Source organism: Gavia stellata, chromosome 10, assembly GCF_030936135.1.
Source record: "Gavia stellata isolate bGavSte3 chromosome 10, bGavSte3.hap2, whole genome shotgun sequence".
Lineage (NCBI taxonomy): Eukaryota > Metazoa > Chordata > Aves > Gaviiformes > Gaviidae > Gavia > Gavia stellata.
Genome location: NC_082603.1, coordinates 6,552,636 through 6,571,651, shown reverse-complemented (window position 1 = coordinate 6,571,651; position 19,016 = coordinate 6,552,636). Strand labels below are relative to the sequence as shown.

Sequence of the window (19,016 nt, the reverse complement as noted above, 5' to 3'; positions counted from 1 at the left end):
TCCCTGCCAGCGCTGCCGAGATGTCACAGGCATGGAAGAGCAAGCTAGTTCTCTGCAGCACTAGTCTGCTCGGCACAGGATGGGAAGACGTCCCTCTTCCCAAACCAGCACCAGGCGAAGCACGGATTTGCCAGCACTCGTCACAGAAACGTTCCCAAGCAGCAAAGAGGAGCTGGTGGGCTTGGGTGGCTTTTGCAGTCAACCCAGCCTGCCTTGCACCCTCCATTGCTCCATAGCCCCTGCTGTCTGCTGGGGCATCTTCCACCCCTAAGCGATCACCGAGCCCTGGGGGGAAAGGATGTTTGTCCTTGCAGTGGAGTGGTCCATCACCATGGGACACGCAGAGCTGGAGACCCTGGGCATTTGGGGACACGGGGGCCACAGCAGAGCCCCTGTTCCCAGGACTGGTGTGGATAGCCTGGGCTGTGGGTGGCAGACTGGCTGTGACCCGAGACTGTGTCCTTGAGAGGATGCAAGGATTCACCGCCTGTCCCGTTGCCCCCCCATCGCACCCCCTCTGCTCTCACTGCTGTTGCAGAAAGCAGCTGTAGCTGTTCCTGCTAGGAGGTGTAAGACAAGGCTTTGCCAAGGGGCAGGGGAGGCTTTGCTAATTCACAGCTCCTTCGCACAGCTCACGCTGGTTTCCTAATGTGCTCCTAGCTGCTAAAGGAGGTGAGACGTGCTGATACAGTGCAATATCACATGCTGGAGGAACAGGGGCTCAAGCTGGGACAGATCCTTAAAACATGCCTGTGAAAATGAAGCCCACCCTTCGATCAGTGAGAAAAACCTAAAAAAAGCTTGATTGCACTTTTTTCTCCCCCCCCCCAAAGTAAATTAGCAATGAAATGATAAGCCCCTGTCAACATTTCAGAGGCCAAAGGAAGGGGGGCAGCCGGGAGCTGTGGCTCTGGCTGATGGTCCCGCACCTCCATGCTTTGCCCAGAGGTGCAATGCCATGGCCTGAAGCCCTTGTGTTTGCCCAGGCACCGTTTGCCGAATTTAGCATAGGATTAAGCTCCGCTGGGAGGTATAACTCTCGGATTTATTTCCTTCCTCTGTTCCTCCCCTTTTGGAAAGCAAAAAACTCCACATCATTCCTGATGGCCATGATGCAGATTTGTGAAAATCAATTTGAAAATCACATCATCTATGGCAGATTGCTCCATGAATTGACTGACTGGGTCCCAGGGGAGGGCGCGTGGGACAGCCTAGCTTAGGCTTGGCTTTAGCAAATAACCACACATCCTTAACTCTTATCCCTATTCCCTCTCCCTTGCACCGCAATCGGCACCGGTACCTCTGCGGAAGTCTGCTGGAGCAGCCTGCTGGGTGCGTCGCATCCGTGCCCTGGTCCCTACGGCAGCTCGCTCGTGCGCTGGACCGCTGCGGAGACATCCAGCTCTCAGTCCTGCCACAGCTTCGAGCCAAGTGCACTGGGTGATTTTGGCTGCAGATCGCCACTGCTGGTTTCCACCTGCTCGTCCAGCCCTCCCAGCACCCGATTGCCTATTGCCAGGGGTGCCTGGCACCTGGCGAGCCCCGCTTTGGTGAGAGGAAGATGCCAGCTGGGGAAGGAGAGCAAATAATGCTTTTTGCATTCATTTACAAGGCAGAATTGTGTTGGTTTGGTGTTCTTTTTTTATTATCTACACAAATAGCAAAGGCAAACACACAGTGGACTCTTTCCTGCTCTGTGGCATTTAACCAGGAGATGGTGTGGCGGGTACCAAGACGAGACAAGCCCACAGGAGAGGCAGGGGTGAGACCAGCCCTGCCCATCCCCTTGCTCCCTGGCACCTGTAAAGCCAAAGGTGACACAAAGCCGCTCCCAAAAAGCTCCAGGGAGACAGCATTTGCCAGCTCGCTCTTCCGTGCACTGGTAGGGGCCAACTTCCAGGGCAGTCCATGGTATTTCACCTGATCACGTGGGGTCTGGCAAACGCAGCCAGTGCAGATGCGCAGCACTACATCACCGAGCAAGAAAGATCATCGTCAAGAGACATAAATAAATGAGAAGAATAAAAAATAGAGGTGCTGAACCAGGCCAGGCTGTTCAAGCCCTTTGGGGACAACAGCCCTCGTGAGCACATCCCACTTTCCTGGGGAGCCACGCTGGTGCTGGAAAGGAGCATGTGCTGGCTTGTGGGGGGGATGCTCACCCATGGGGGGACGCTTTCCCGGGGAACCATCAGCGTTGCCAGCCTGTGAGCCAGCAACGCCACGTGGCTCCCGGCATGAGTAAGCACCAGCCGCACTTCAGAGCCCACACACAACCTTGGCACCAGGACAGCCTGCTTGTAAGTCCCACTGGAGGAAGGAAAGGGAAAGGGGGGAATGAGAGCTGCCCCCAGCACCTCCTTTCCAAGCCATCAGCTGTGACCCCAGAGGGAGCAAACCCCTGCCCGCTCAGCCTTGTACGTATGGATTTTAAACGCCTCGCTGGTACTGGAAAAGGAAGACAAAAGGGTTCATTCTTTCACATTTCCTAGTCCCCTCTCTTGTCCCTTCCTCCCCCCAGGGGCTTGGGTTTGACTCCAGCATCCTCACATCCAAGTTTCCCTTGTTTTGCTGAAGGAGTGGGCATGGTCATCACCAGGCGTTTGACCGAGTGGGTGTTTGAGTGCCCAAGGACCGGAGCCAGGCTTCCCTCGCAACCCCCCAGGGTTGCACAATCACTGGCATCCTGCCTTAAAAATAAATCTGGGGAGCCTTTAGGGAAGAGCCAGTGCCCGCAGACTTACAGATGCACCCAGCACCATGTGCCTTCATTTGGCTTTGCAGGGGGCAGTAGGAGGAAAGCAGGGCAGAGACAGAGAGAAAAAATCTAATAGGATGAGGTGTCTTCCCGGGAAGGGTCTTTTCCCGGGAAGAAGAGCCAGGTTACGGGGCGATGATCTGCAGCAGTCCCAGAAAAAGGACTGTTCGTGCCCCCAGGTACCTGGATGCAAGACAAGCTGTGCACAACACTCGCTGCGATGCTGGTACTGCGGGCAGGGACTGCTCCCACATCCCAGGAGCCCGCAAGCCGCCTGGGCAGCTCTGCCAGGACCCGGGGCTGCAAGGGCCCTGGAGCACCCACAAGCCAGGTTTTGGTGCTTCTGGTGGCCCTGTCCCCTACGGCTCCCCAAGCCCCGGCGAGGAGGAGCAGCCCCAGCACTTCTGCCAGCCGCACGCCAGCAGCATCTGTTTCTGGGGTACTTTTGTTCCCGATTTATCCCCTGTCTCCCGGAGCTATTATAAGCAGGTACAATCTGCATTGCCATTGTTATTCAGATGATGTACAGATAATTTTAACCTTTCTGTTCCATTTGTCAAAGGGCTTTTTTTAGCCTCTGCGCCTGCCAGGCAGAGTGCTGGCTCTCCTCCGACAGTGAAGACTCCCCGTTTTGCAGCACCAGTTACTCTTGCTAGGGTGAAGCTCTGCCTTCCCTGCGTTGCTCCAGGTATCTTTTTCATGGCCCCATATATGTTAGGGGATTTAGGGAAAGGCAGAAGAGGAGGTTAAGCACTCAGCTAGCTACGTCCTTCACTCATCCTGGCACCAGCCTCCCAGGCAGGGCTCCATGGGATGTCAGTCAGAGACCTGTACAGTCAGTCCCGCTTTTAAAGCCTTTGGGGCAGTTCATACTTAAGACACTTACTGCAAAAAACGTTAATGCAGGATTGCTAGCCCACACAGGAGGAGGTCCTCTCCTTAAACTGCTTCCAGCACCAATGCAAAGCCCTCAGCAAAGAAGGCGGCATCACCACCCTGCAGAGCCTTCCCCATGGTCAGGGATGCAGATCACTTTTTTGGCTATAAAATGAGAACGTGCTTCCCAGTCTGAAAAATGCCCCTGGCTGTCACTGCATCCATCATCCAGGCAAGTGCCCTCAAAGCTGGGCCATGTCCTGGGCGATGTCCCTGTGGAACTGTATGCTTCCCACTGAAAACATGCTTTTTAGCACTTCATGAGCCAAAGAATTGAAAACCAAACCTGACAGCATTTGGGAAATATAGGGAAAGATGCACAAAGTGAAGGGCAACATAAAGCCAGTTCCTGTAGGTCATGATGTGGGGGCTTGGTCCTCGGTGGCACCACGCAGAGGGGGGCAGCAGCTCATGGGAGACACACAGGGTAAGCTTGGCTCAAAGCAGTCCAGATGAGCAGAGCAATTGCCTTCATCCTTCCCTGAGCTCCTCCTAGCACAGCACCCTCCTGTCACCAGGAAAGAAAAAGAAGAGCCCTGTTGAAAAGCCATAAAATATCCCTGTCACCCGTGCTCAGCCTGCAGACTGCCACAGGCTGCTGACTCGCCTCTGACTGCCAGAGAATTTTTTGTGCTTTAAACAGCTATGCAAAAAAGAAATATAAGACTTCAGCATCTTTGCTTGACAACTCACCCATGAGCTTTGGACCGGGCAAGAGCATCTTAATCCACTTGACATCTCCCGGGCGCAGACGTGGAGAGGTGACCAAGCTGTTTGAATCCCCCAAAGCCATGGATCCCAGCAGGTTTTCCAAGCCCTTGGTTTACAGGCTGGTGCTCCCGTGCATTTCTCCAGCGATACGATGTCACTGCGATGCTCTCATCTTCCCCCGGCCAGTTTGCTGCGGTGCCGCTGTTACAGCTCCTGGCCCCGGCCCCCCCGGTGCCCCCCCAGCCAGCATGTCTGGAAGCAGCCAGGTACGAGCCACAACTCCCCCGGGGTGACAACCCTTCCCAAACATACTCCCTGCCTCTCTCCTTCGCAGCCCCCCTCCCTGCCTGGGGACCATAGGGATGCCAGGGCAGCACTGGCAGGGGATGGCCCCGCGTGATGGGGCTGCCCAGCACAGGCTGCGTGCCACCCCCTCCCGGACATGGGGACCTTTTGCGGGGGGCCAGCATCTCACCTGGGGTCCGCGCAGCCCTGCCAGCGCGGGTCAGGGGAGTGCCAACAAGATGGGATCCGTGGCAGTTCTTTACAACAAGGTTTTATTTTTCTTTCTTTTTGACAAAAAACATTGAAGGTGTACATCACCGTCAGGCGGTTCGGTTCCCCGTTTTGGTCCGAACGAGCATGTTATATGTTACAACATCCCACCCCAGTGCCTGGGGGATGAAGGCAGAGCATCTCCCACCCACCCTCCCTCGGTCCCAGGAGCCACTGGCCCCACATTGGGGAGGCTCTGCCTTGGAGGCCTCACGGGGGGGACAGGAGGATGGGGCTGGGACAGCCAGCCCGCAGGGAACAGCAGGGCTCCGTGGTGCTCCGGGGCTGCCTCATCTCCCCACACACCCTCTGCAGTCCCCCCCAGGAGCTTTGCAGGGCTTCGAGCCCAGTCCCAAGCTCCAAACTGGGAACCGCTTGCATGCTACTGGTGAATTCCTGCCTGGGCAAGGGCTTGTCCTGTGCAGGCAGAGGTTGAAACACGTCCCCCCCTTTCTCATCCTCCCTCCCACGGTCAAGCATGGCCAGCAGCCACCAACGGCGAGCACAGTGGCAGATCTCCAGTGTCCGGGAGGCGAAGGAGGTGTCCAAAAACCCATGGACAAGAGATCGTACAGCAGCAAAGTGAGTCCAGTGCCTTGAAAAGCAAGACGCAGGCTGCAACGGCGCCTCGGGGCTGTTTTTCCTTCCCCCTCGGCATAGTCTTTTCCGTGGTTTTCCTGGGGGTTGATTTTGGTTTCAGAGACGTGCTTTGGAGGTGCCGCGGGTGCCTGCCTGCCCTCCCACCGTGAGAGCAGGACTGTGGCTATTGCAGGAGAGACAGGAACGGGACACTTTTGGGCCGCCCCGAGAAAAAAAGGGGCTCTGGTTTGCTTCATACGGTTTCTGTACGTTAGAAAAACATAGGTCTCACATGCTGAAAAGCTCAGGTTCAGACACCACAGCCCACTACCACGCGCTGGTACGCCCCGAGGGGCTCTGCCCCAGCCCGTACCACTGCTGAGCATTGCCACACACTGCTTGCCGGCCCCGTTCTGGGGCTGAGGAAAGAAAAATGCCCAAAGCTTGAAATCCACATGAAACGTGCCGCCCCCTTGGAGAGCATCCCTCCCTCCCACCCAACAGGCACAGACACAAAAAGCCGCCTCCTCCCCTCCCCGCGGGCTGTTACTCAGAGCCCGGTGTATTGTCAGACACCTTTCTGCATTTAGAAGTAGACGATGCCAGCACCTATATTTAGAGCACGTATGGCATCACCTCCCCCGGCCCCCAGCACCACCGCACCCCTGGCCCCAGCTCCCATGCAGTCCCATGCTGCCCATCAGGCTTGGTTCCTGCAAACTCCGGCACAGGGAGCAATGCTCCAGCAGCTTCAGGTTGAAGCCACAAACTGCTCACGGATGGCTGGAAGGGGACAGGCGATGCCCAGAAGGGGACAGGAGATGGCCCATGTCACCAGCCAGCACCAGAGACCTTCCCCACAGCTGCATGGGGCACGGCTTGCCCCCAAGCACAGAGATGGGGAATGCAGGAGCTGAGCCAGAGTGATGGCGAGGGCTTCCTGGGGAATTTTTGGGTCCTTTGGCAGCTGGAAGCGTCTGTTCAGGAGGCACGGGACGAGCAGGGACAGCAGAGGTGCCACCCACCAGCAGGGACCATCAAGGCAGTAGGAGGTTTTGTCCCCATAAGCAAAACCTGCTCCTTGGGTGCACAGAGGGCAGCTTGACCATTAGAAAGAGGGATTTTGGTGCATCAGCAAGCCCAGGAGCAGGCAGCCTTTGGAGCTGGTGGGATTTGCTTCTTGCAAAGCAGAGCTCCTCTGGGGGAGCTCAGAAAGCGATCGGGGCAGGGGCTGATCTGCACATGCAGGAGCGGGGCAGTTTGTGCTCACAGCAGCTTTCGGTCAGGAGAAGACACGGGTTATCCAGGAGCAAAGCAAAGCCTGGCCAGAGCTGCTGCTCACAGCCAGAGGGGCTGGAGAACAGCCCCCAGGACCTGGACCACAACAACCCGCAGCAGAGCGAAGCCGTGGGCAGGAGGAAGGGCTGGCCAAGGGCTGCGCCGCCTCCCCCTGCCCAGCCCAGCGGGCTGAAGGCCATGTCCCATCTGCACACACATGACCATGCCTGGTCCTACCACACCGACCAGACCCCCCAGCCCATGGAGCAAGCCCTTCCCTGAGGCTCCAAAGGCACAGCACCCTTCAGCTCCCAGGACCACGCTCGGGCTGACAACGGACACAACTCACAGCAGAAACATGCCAACGATCGCCAGGGTGAACCACCCATCATCACAAGCCACCAGCATCTCCTCGGGCTGGCAGGCAAAGCATCGCACCCGCAGCTGAGGGTGCGTGCGGATCGTTAGAGCTGACAGCACATAATTACCAGATTAATTAATGACCAGTGCTGCAAGGTGGCCCTGTACTGCATTTCCAGCATTTGCAGGAGGTGTGAGCCACCCTGCTCACCTCCCGGACCACAGTCCTCTCCCAAAGCCGCACCGGCTTGCGGACACCCACCTACCCCCCGTGCTGGGGCCACGGGGTTTGCAAACCCAGCCACCCCCATGGCTGCCCTCCTCCGAAGGGGGTGCCAGGTCCCCCGGAGCAGGCAGGAGCCACGGCTGCAGGGGAAACTGAGGCAGGGGAGGTGCCGAAGCCAGGCTCCTCTGCCGGGAGGACAGATCTTAGGGTACCGTCATGCACGCACAACATCATCTCTCCCCTGCGGATGCAGGAATCTTCTTTTCCTGGGAAAACACAGCAAAGAGGCCTCTGAGAGGTTTGCCATCACCCCCTTGGCACCGCTGGTGCCAAGCCAGACGTACGCCCCAAGAACAGCCCCATCCTCATCCCTTGGGCATCCCACTCCCACAGGCACCGCACAGCACAGCCAGCAGCAGAGCTGCCCGAAGACCCCTCGCTGCAGCCACCTCTAATGGAGAAAATGCAATTCCCACCTCTGGAAACATCTGGGAAGGGGCGAGGGGAGCGGGATGACGTTCCCAATGCTCTGCCACAGTGACGGGTGCGCAGCAGCCCCGCTGGGGACGCTTGGTTCTGCCCCCGCCAAACGGGGTGCGGGCAGTAAAAACCCCAAGGGGCTCCCCAGCATTGTCAGATGACTAAAACAAATCCATGTATGTGTATATCTTTATATATACAGCATATAAATATATATACACACACATACCGTATATACACACACAGGCACACCTAGAGTTCTCCGTATATAAATAAATATATGTTGGTGGGAGACAGAATACATTCGGCAGCACTGAGCCCCCCCCCGGCCCTACTCCCACCTGCCCCAGTACAAACCAGTTGGCTTTGGTTTTGCCCCCCCGCCGCAGCAGGCAGAGCCACTCCTGTCTGCCTGGTGCATCTCGACCCCTCAGCCCCCCCCACCCCGCCAGCACACCTCACCCCCTTTCCGGGCTGGATGACACTCTCAGGGAGGGAAATTCAAAGCCACAGCAGCATGAGCCCAAGCGACAGAGCAAAGGGGGCCCCGGTACCCCCTCGCTGCGACTCTCCGGCCTCGGGGAGCGGAAAACCACCGGGACGAGCCTTCCCGGGGGTCCCGCTTGGGGCAGGGAGCGAGGCCGCGGCCGGGGGGACACTCACTTGCCCCCCAGCACGCGCACCCGGCCGGGCCGCTCCGCCACCCATCAAATGCTTCTCTGTGCAGAAAAAAAAAAGTGATAGTAATAAATGAAAGTTGACAGATTTTAATTTTTTTTTTGCACAAAGACTTTTTTTTTCTTTTTTTTTTTTCCCCTCCATTCCGGTCGGTTTGATTTTCTCCTTTTCCCCTGCATTTGGTTTTGGTTTTGTTTCATTCCCAGGCGTGGCAAAGAGCATGCATTGGAGAGGGGCAGGGCGGCGGCGGGGTGGGGGGGAGATGAGATGGGGCGGGGGGCAGCTTCTAGCACTTGTCGTCTTCTTCGGTGTCACTGAGCACATCGATGCTGGCCCCGCACATCACCCCCTGCCCTGCTCCTCGCCTCCGCCGCCGGTAGTGCCCGTTGGGCATCTGCCAGCTGTGCCGCAGCGGCGGGGCCGAGCCGATGGTGTTGGAGCGGCCGAGGCTGGTGGCGACGGCCGCCTCGAAGGTGAGCGTCTCCTCCTCACCGCAGTCTGAGGCATGCGAGTCGTCGTGCAGGGCCAGGTAGGGCTCCGAGATGTAGCGTTGCGGGGTGGACTGTCGGCTCTGCTTCCCCGCTGGGGAGCTGGAAGACTCGGTCAGGCCGGCAGCGTTGGGCTCCAGGGTGGAGGAGAGGAGCGGGGACCCCCCCTCGCTCTCCTCGGCGGGTGGCGAGGCGTCTCCAGCGTGCCGCAGCATGGAGGCGTAGGAGAGGAGGGGACGTGGCTTGGGGGGCACTGGCGGGAGCTGGCGGCGGCCTCGCCGGGGGGTGCTGGTGTCCGAGATGGAAGGGATGGAGCTTTCGCTCAGGGAGCCCGTTCCCTGCAACGCACCAAGACACGCTGCAGAACACAGGGGCGACGGGCAGCGCCACGCACCCACTCCCCCCCACCCTGAGCCTGGGCTCCCCAGAGCATCGTCCCACTTGGATGAGGCCCCGCTGTGCCCTCGTCTGCTCCATCCCTGCCTCAGGGTCTGCTCCAGGATGAGGATGGTGTCTGCTCTTGGTGGTCAAAAGTAAAAAGCACCCGCAAACCTGCTGCGGGAAGAGCTAATGGCTCGCCAGCTGCTGGTCTCTACCGGCAGCATCTCCATGGGCTTCAAGCACTGGCATCTCCAGGCTTGTGTAGCCGGGTCACCTCGATCTTGGCAGGGAACAGATGCCACGGTGGTGAGAGGATCAGCGTGGAGATCCACCCCGTTCCCCAAATGCTCTGCAGGGTGCCCGAGCAGTCCCACCCTGCTCAGCTCACAGGGGACACAGAGATGCCACCATAGGGAGGAGAGACGGCGCAGAGCTCCCAGAGTTGGGGCTTATCTTCCTGGTTTTGGCAAGGAGCTTTTTCTGCACCTGCCTTTGTGCTTTGGAAGGGGTTTTTGTCACCCACCTGCCTGTTGGGTGTCTGCGACCTGCCCTCGCTGGGTGACCGGGACTCGCGCCGCCGCTCCGGTGACTCGTCGTGCGCCTGGGGACTCCTCTCCTCAGAGTTGCAGCGGGAGATGTCGGGGGACAGCAAGTGCTTGCGCTCTTTGGATCGGCCCCGCTCTCTGCCGCCCGAGCGATGCCCGTCAGACCGGTGGCCTGCAGAACATTCCCGTCAGTCCCCACCGTCCCCTCCCCAGGAGCGGGGGACGCTCGGCTAGGGTTCTTTTTGGCATTGGTGTGGGATGGGGCCATCTGCCCTTGCTCACCCGAGTCAGCGTTGAGGCGCCGGGCGGAGAGCTGGAGCGAGGAGTGGTAGCTGCGCCGGCGGGACTTGTAGGTGTTGTCGCTGCTGCGTTCCATGGAGAACTCATCCAGCCAGGAGCTGTTGGTCCGCTTGTCCCGGATGGTGGAAAACGATCGCCGCATCGAGCTGGTGTCCGTCACCACCTGCAAGCAACCCCGGCCGGCCGGGGCAGGGGTTAGCACTGCACAGGGCTCGGGAGGACAGTGGTCGAGCAATTACTGGTTCACCCATTATCACCAGCACACCAACCTCCGGGATGGGGAGATTCGGGGTTGGGGGGGGGGGGGGGGGGGGGGGGGGCAGCCTGAGCACAGCCCCCCCCGAATAATCTCTGCACAAATCGGAGTTGGGAGGAAAGTGGGGTGTAGCTTTCGTGCTTGTGAGCTCCCCTGCCCCAGCCGGCTGGGAGCTGTGCTCCACAAGCAAAGGCAGCAGCTGTGATTCAAGCCAGAGTGCTGCATGTCGGGGGAAGAGCAGCAGCATCCCACCCCAGGCATGGGGACATGGCGGGTACCAGGCCATTGCCCCCCCAGGCTGCCTCAGCATCCCTCCCCGCCTTGAAAACAGGGTCAAGCGGAGCAAACAGAGACATCAAAGAAGAAATCATTGACAGAGAGGGGATTCTCCAGCGCCCCTCGCTCAGTGTTTATTTTCCCAGCTGCTGCCACTTTCCCAGACCCCTCCCTGGACCCTTCCCGCATCCCCATCCCTGGCACTCATGCCCTCTTTCCCCACTCACGCTGTTGCTTTATCTTCCCTCTCCTTTTCTTTCTCTCTCCCATGCTTCTCCTTTCTACCTTCTCCCCTCCTTCTAGCTTGTGGTCTCACACGTTTTCTGGAAAACATCACCTCCTTCTATATTTTCCTTTGCTTTATTCTAGCAGCTTTTTGCTTCTGCAGCCTCAGGCCATTCTCCCCGTCTCCTTTCCTCACACAGTACCCTTTCTGCCCCGGTCATCTCCATCTGATCGTCTCCCCTGCTGCCAAATGGTCAATAAAGCCCACATGGCAAAGCCTCCCTTCCTCTTCACGCCCCTCCCCGCAAAGTGCCACGACATGTTGCACCAGCACCGACACGACGACTTCTGTGAGAAAGCAGACCCAGAGACTTCACAGCAAAACCAAACCCCATAAGAGCGTCTGTGTCTCGGTGGAGGCTGAGTACAAGACAGAACAACAGACAAATGAGGAGGTGAGATGCGGCCTGGGTTCCCCTGGACAGACGGAGAAGCGTGTGCGTTGGGACAACGGGAATGGAAGGAAAAGGCATTTCATCACATGGGAGATCTTCTGACAGCCAGGCTGGACTCCTCGAACCTCAGTCGGCGCCCGGGGCTGGAGGAGAGGAGGGGTGTCCCACTGCAGGGGGACCCTGCAACCTCCCGGTGTGTCCCTGCTCCACCGTGGACCTCCAACATGAGCCAGGAGATCAATTCCCCTGGCTGCTCTCAGCTGCCGGTGTCCCCCGTGTAGGGGAACAGCAGCTCTCCTACTTGCGCAGCACCCCACCGATGGAGAGATGCTCCAATATCGGGATGCTGGGGAAGCCGTGGGGCTCACAGGACTTGCTCAGCACGGAGAGAAGCCCCAGTGTTACCTGGTAGGCTTTGCTTGGACCCGGCACCCGTGGGGGCTTTTCTTGGTTTTACCTGGGGATCCACAGTGAGACGAGGCATGGAGGAGGCCCTCCCAGAGACAGCGTGGTCCTGAGTGTCCACGGGAAGGCAGCTGCCACGGTTAGAGGGCTGCACTCTTTGAAACTCCCTAACCTCTGGCTCCTGGAAATAAACACACAGCCAAGCTCTTGGGATGGGGTTGGAGCAGAGCAGCGTGCTGCTTCTGCCCCGTTTGCAGGGGACAGCCCTGCTCGCTCAACCGGGGGCGGAATTTAAGTGGGCCAAAAAGGGAGTCTAAGACATATCATCCATCACGTCACCACTGAAAAATAATCTCCGATTCACAATCCATTGCAGGTGAGCCCAGATGTGGTGCTTCTGGCTCGCCTGATGGCCCATTCCTCTTGCCTGGATGCAGGGATGCCCTGACTGCCCAGGACTTAACTCCTTCTTTTGCCAGAAGGGGACAAATGTAGGGGATTTTCTCTCTGACCCTGCTTTAAAGGCTTTCTGGTCGCATCCCCATTAAAAGAAAGCATGCCCACCATGGCACCTTTGCGCGTTGGTTAATTGCCAATTTAGGGGACTCTTTTGTGCAAGACAGTGTCAAGGAGATGGGCAGGGAGTGACCCTGGAGATCTGCTAGAAGGTGACTTTATGGGGAGGGGGAGTCTGATCTGCCACCTCCCCGCCAGCAGAACGGTGGCGTGGTTGGGGTGGCCGGAGCAGGGGACGCCCGCCTGTGCGGTACACGGCTCACACAGAGTACTACAGACCCTGGGGACACGGACCGGGCTGGAGATGCACAGTGGTACAACACTGCGTCCAACAAGCGCCGGGGTGGTGCACGAATGCACACACACAGACACGGAGAGAAATAGATATAGATATGTATATATATATACACACACACACAGACAGACACTGCTGCTGCCGGCCGGCATGTGTGTGAGGCCGGAGGGGTGTGCTCCCGTTGGAGACAGCTGGACAGCTTGGTTTGGGATTAGGGACACCAGCACTGACAACAAAATGAACATGAATCCGAAAACATCAGATACCATCACTCAGCACGGGGTAACCCACTGAAATGAGCGTTCAGTGGAAAAAAGAGCAGCCTGTGAAGAGAAGGATATTTTACTGCAGGACATCGGACCCTGGTCACAGTTCTCGCCCCAAAAGCACTTGCCGCTGCCTGGCCCCACTGCCCAGGGCTGGTCTGGGGATGGCTGCGTCCCCAGCGCCTGGACAGAGGCGAGGGGCCAGAGCCCCAGCTGGGAGACACCCGGGAATGTTTGTCCCCTGCTCTGGATCCGTGCGTGACCCAGCAGCTGCCATCCCTCCGCTGTGCTCGCTGCCACAGGGGCAGGGAGCAGCGTTTCACCGCCATGCCGGCAGCCCCACACCTCCCCGTGCCCACCAGCATCCTTGCTGGGACCGCAGGCGAGCGCCTGCCAGGCAGGGCATGACTTTACCAGAGACTGGTGCTCCTGGAACTGCCCGGGGGCCGGATCCATGCACGCCAGCTGGAAGATCTCCTGCGGTGAGAGCGGGCTCAGCGAGGGGAACCCGCTCCGGCTGCTCCTGCAAAGACAGTCCAGCTTCAGGAAGGCCCCGAGCTGGGTGCTGCCATCGCTGGGCATCGCCTCTCCAGTGGCTCAGAGCTGGGGAGCCCCCGTGCTTGCCCCCCCCAGGCTGTCAAGACCATCAGGACAAACATCATGTTCCTTGGAGAGCTGAAGTGGTGCCCAGGCAGGAGAGGACACCAGCGCCCCAGGTCCCATAGCAGCGGGGACATCCCAAGTACGGTGCCAGCAACTCCCACCATTTCATTCCCACCAGCCAGGCTGCTGGGATCCCCCAGCAACCCTGCACCACCCAGGGACCCGCTGTTCAACCGCTCCTGAGGTTCAGGTCCATCCCAGACCCTCCTTGGTAAGATGACCCTCCTGGGATGGTCCTGCACGAAGAGCATCCATGGAGACACCCGGCCATCCCCCTTTGCCACCTCCGCTGCTGTTGGTGATGCTGACACACAGCAGCTACCGGGCATCCTGCAAAAGCTTCGTGCCCGGAGCTTTTTGCTCCAGACTGGGTTTCCCCTGCTCTCAGCAGCTCTTTAACCCTCTGTGCATCCCAGTGCCAGCTCCAGAGAACAAAACAAGGGCTGCAGGAACCGAAAAGCAACAGGAATACCTCCCTTCTCAGGGCAATACTCACAGGCCCGAGAGGGTGTCCTGCTGGAGGTAAGGCAGAGCCTTTGCGTTCGAGATGATTTCCTGCGGCAAAGAGGACGGCTCCATGCGCTGGAACATAGGGGCGTTTTTCTGTATTGAAGAAAGGAAGAAGCTGAGCCTGTATGAAATACAGATGAGCGGCCAGTGCTTCACCAAGCAAGACCCCACCGCTTGGGAAGGTGACAGCACGCTGACGTTTGCTGTCGGGGACCAAGGATGCACGTACGGATGCCTTGTAGTCACCAAAGCCCAACCTGTACCACCATCCTGATCCCTCAGCTCCGTCCCGTGCAGCTGGCTGCACGTTTGGTCAGGACATAGTAGGACATATTAGGAAGCAGCGAGGGCGCTCTGAACTCCCCGCTCCTACCCACCGCGTGCCCTCGCTGAGCCTCACCTGCTCCTCCAGCTGCTGCCGCTGCTTCTTTGCTTTGCTCTGCTTGTAGTAATCCATGATCATCATGGCTGCATATATTTTGCCCACAGTCAGGTCAGAGGCTGAGAGCATAAGAGGGGAAGGAAGCAGGGTGACACTTTTGTCTTAACAGAAACAGCAGGTCTGAAGGCACCAGCACGGATCTCGGGAAGACTCCTGCTGTGGGATACCCTGGTGACCCTCAAACTCTGCTCACCGCTCCTTTTGGAGCTCTTTTGAGTGCTGAACACCCAGGCACTCCACGTGAAGATGCAATAGATGGAGATGACTTGAAAGCATCATCATAAACCACCAAGACACACATCTTCATCACATCATCATCTGTAACGGACCAAGTGATGCTCAGCCTCCCACCCTTGTATGCTCTGGAGATGATTTACAGGAGACGCTGGGTTTGGCAGGAGTAGGTCACTGCAAACTGGGCATTTTTCGAGAGGGTTCCCAAGCAGCCAGGCAGAGCAAGGCAGAAGCCAGCCTGCAGCAACGCAAACCCTTTTCCCACTTCCCCAGCTGGGGACGGGTTTGACCGGTCCCCACCTCCCCTTGGGAAGCAGCTGCTGCAGGTATGACGGAAACTTGACAGCGATAACAGCGCTTGCAGAGACTCACTTTTTGGCATGGGTACCAACAGGTCAAGCATCTTCTGGGACAGGTGAGGCCAAATGGTCAGGATCTCCTTTTGAAGCTCGGAGTCTAACTGCTGCCAATCTGCACCACCTTGAACAGCGGGGGGGAAAAAAATGGCCCACGTACATCAAGACCTGGCACCAGGGTCCAACTAAAAATACCCCTTTCCCATCCTGAAGTGAGGTTCATGAGCAGCAACCAGCTCTCGGGGCTGAGAGGGCCATCTCGCATCAGCGAGCCTGGTCTCCTGCTCTCGCAGGGAAACTTTCCTACAATCCCTTCCATATGTGCCTCCATCTCCCCATCCCCTGCCCTCCCACTCAAAGCTGCCATCTTCAAGCTTGCCTTGGGTCCGTCTCTGCGGCTCCAATCCTACTCCAGCCCACACACACCTGCTGCTGCCCCACTTTCTCTTTTCTGGTGAGCAGATCATGTGCTGGTGAAAGAGCAGCTCCACTCCGTTGAAATCCTTAAATACTCAGCGATGTTGTGCAAGGAGGAGAGCAGAGCTCTCTGGCCAGAGGCAAAGGGATTTTCTGAGCTGAGGAAGACCCAGGCTCAAAGGGAGCTATCAACACATGCCAAACGGGGACACCCAAGCCGGAGGCAACTCTGCCCAGCTGTAGGAGACCCAGGTTCAAATATCTGCTTTATCTAGAGGGGCTTGAACCCAAGGAGCTGTCTCAGCACTGGGCTTATGCTGATATCCTGCCCTGGGTTGGGTTTTCTTCCAACAGCTGAGCTGTTCCCAGGGAACATTTTCTTGAAAATGACACGTTTCTGAAGAAAGCTTTTGATTTGATAAATCAGAGCATTTCCAGCAACAACAACAAAGCAGGTTTTCCTGCTCTGATCCCTTTATCTTCCCTGAGAAAGAGACTTCTCTTCCCCACAGCCTTAGGAAGCCAAGCACATGTGATCTTTTCCTTCCTTGGTTTGGTTTTGTAGGTGGGGATGAAGGGGAATTCACACTCTCCTCCATTACACAGTGGACATCAAGCTGTTTCTGCTCTCTAGTAGCAGCTTCCAGTGGAAAACTGGTCACCTCTTCCCTAAAGAAATAGGTTTTTTTATAGAAAGTGGCAGAAATTTGCCTGTTCAAGGTAATCACTTCCATCCACGTGCTGGGCTCTGGGCAACCAACCCCAATCTAGCTGTGATGTCCTCAGCCTTCCCAACGGACGAGCGCTAGTCACTCTGAAACCTTCCTGCCTCTGTCCCCTCTCTAGCCCATGAACCATACCTTTGGCAATTTTGATGTCCAAGGCCGTGCGTATCAGAGCCATCAGGGTGGAGGTAAAATGGACCGTCATGTCCTCAGCCACGGGCATGTTCATCAGCACCAGTCTCTGCGCAAGAGAGAGAAGAAAACAGCGGACGGAAAACAATATCGAAAAACACATCGACCAGGCTGGAGGAAAAGAAATTAAACATTAAACAAAAGGGAAAAAAAATTAAAAAATAAAAAGCAACAAAGAGTGTCAAAACAGCACAGCCAAAAAAGAAGGGCAAGGATCACCCCGCCACCCCCCCCGGCTCCTTCCACCCCAGGACACCGGCTCACTGCCTTCCAGGGCTCCTCCTGCGCCCCAGGAACGGCCCCTGAGCCCCACTCCCCACAGCACTGCGGCTGCCATGGCACCTCCCGGCACTTTTGGGAAAACACGCCTGATCCGTCAAGGATGCGAGCAGGGAATGCTCGGGAAGGGGAGAGGGGGCTCAGGTTTCCGTTCCAGGGATGGTTTGGCTTTCGGCTCTCAACCCTTCCCACCTGGGGCAGGGGAGAGGAGGGTCCCTAACCTTCAGGGACTTCAGATCGGCTGGATTCCTCTAGCATGCTACATCCTGGCGCTCCCTTTTTGCGTCTTTCAGAGATGAAGTTTGCCAGCACATGCACAGGGTCCAAATTATCCAAGGGTGGGGAAGGGAAGGAGGGGTAGAAAAAGTGCAAAAGGAAAGAGAGAAGGGCAACCAAGGCAGGTTAGACACGCCATGCTCCTTCCCCATCCTGGGCAGGTGGGGTGCAAACCGAAGTGACCAGATCCACTTTCCAGAGAGTATATTTTGCTTTATGAATACCTTGGGTGATCCCTTCCCTGCCCATTCCTTTTCCCCCGGCTTCTCATGTCCTTTCCCCTGCCTTCAAGCCTCCCTTTTTCTCCTGAAAAAGTGCGATGGTGGATGTATGCATGCGTGAACACACACGAGAGAGCTGGAGAGGGTGGCAGCGCATTTGCAAGTGTGCAGAAATCCCCTCTTCGCTAGCCCTGAATGCTGCTGAAAGAGCCGCAGGCAGCAGCCCGTAGCTAAGGAAAGCTTCAGTTTGCTCCAGTCCTGGACAACACATTGCTCCAGGTCTTGTCCTAGCACCTGCTGCCCTCAGCAAAGCCACACAGCTCCCACCCCATGTCCTTCAGGGCTGCCTGTGCTCCTGCTCCATGCCTACACAGCCGGGAGCACGCTGTGCCTGTGCCATGAGCCGACTGCCGGCCACTGCCCCAGGAGGAGCAAGGGGGTAAAACTCGGAGCCGCTTCTTGAAGGCACCTGGCTTTGCCTTGCACAAGCCATCCTTGAGATAGCTCATACCGATGTGCCTGGCTCCTCACGCACTGCAGAGCTGCCTCTTCAGGACATGTCCTTGCTGCCCACCTGCTTCCCATCTCCATGGGCTTTAGCCCCGTTCCTGCGCTGGCTGGGACAACGATGGTTCCAAGCCCAGGGGACGAGCTTGGGCCATCGAGCTCCTGGGGACACCCCAACCTCCCAGCTGCGCTACAGGGTTGCTCCTCACCTCATCTTCTCCAACCCTCCCACTTCCACACTATTGCTGGTCCTGCCCCTCCTCTTCCACCGGGGTCTTCCACCCCGGAGCTCCTTGGGCTCGCGAGGGACCACAGCAGCATCACGTGCGTGGGCAGCGAAGACCAGCCAGTGTGGCCAGGACTCTTCTGAGCACACCGGGCTCCCCAGGAGCGAGCTAAACACGTGTTGGATGCCCCCAACGCCTCCCCGGCTCCTCCCAGCCCCACCTCCCACAGCTCCCTCAAGCCCCGGCTCCTGCTCAGCTCTAGCCCCCGTAGAAGGAAGGGTTGATCTACCTTATAGGCCACTTTGGAAGGACATCTCTTGCCGAGGCCTAGCGGTGGTGACATAAGAGTCAGCATTTCATACATCTCAGTGTAATGGATTCGGCCACTGCTCATGAAGGGGGAAGGGGAGGGAGGGAGATGCAGAGAGAGAGGAGGCATTCCCAGAGAGCAGAAAAACGTACAAACAAAAATAGTACAGGAAAACAGGAGAGAAAAAACAAACGGACAAACAGGAAAAGAACAGGAAACCCGTTAATCAAGGCAAATCATACATGAGAGACTGTCCTGACGTGGATTTATAGCACTGCTCACACAGACCCAGGAATGCTGGCAGAAAGCAACTCACCCCTCTCCTCTCTGCTGCTGGCCTCAAGCACCTGCCTCGCTAGCCGTCCGGGAGTCCTTCTCTGCTCTCAACCCCTTTCCTAAAGCCCTCCAGCAGCCCCCAACTTGTCCCACAGGTTCCAGGGCTGTGTGCGAGTGGTATAAATCAGATACACGGCACTCAAGCCATGGGTTATTTGAGGTAACGGTGGTTTGCGCCACAGTGCTCTGTGGCCTCCGTAGTATCTTCCCTCCCCGGGGCGGGGGGCCTGGGTATTACTTTGCATCGCCACCTAACCCATAGCCAGAAGGCTGTGTATCCCCAGCTCGTAAGGTCTATGCAATTGGGAGGCAGCATCTTGCATAGAAGGCAGTGGGCCAGGGTCACTTGTCA

General features: G+C 57.5%; 1 protein-coding gene across 1 annotated transcript in view; it reads right to left on the bottom strand.

Annotated features, from left to right (window-relative positions):
- Window positions 1–8,847: 8,847 nt before the first annotated feature.
- The window catches only part of CACNA1E (calcium voltage-gated channel subunit alpha1 E), a 95,438-nt gene continuing 85,269 nt past the window's right edge, over window positions 8,848–19,016 (bottom strand). Inside the window, exons 39-48 of the mRNA XM_059822143.1 lie at window positions 18,308–18,404; window positions 16,452–16,557; window positions 15,191–15,298; window positions 14,543–14,643; window positions 14,129–14,235; window positions 13,384–13,492; window positions 11,945–12,073; window positions 10,258–10,438; window positions 9,954–10,147; window positions 8,848–9,387 (exon numbers count right to left, since the gene is read on the bottom strand). Coding sequence (XP_059678126.1) covers window positions 8,848–9,387; window positions 9,954–10,147; window positions 10,258–10,438; window positions 11,945–12,073; window positions 13,384–13,492; window positions 14,129–14,235; window positions 14,543–14,643; window positions 15,191–15,298; window positions 16,452–16,557; window positions 18,308–18,404 — 1,672 coding nt within the window. The remainder of the gene's footprint in view (window positions 9,388–9,953; window positions 10,148–10,257; window positions 10,439–11,944; window positions 12,074–13,383; window positions 13,493–14,128; window positions 14,236–14,542; window positions 14,644–15,190; window positions 15,299–16,451; window positions 16,558–18,307; window positions 18,405–19,016) is intronic.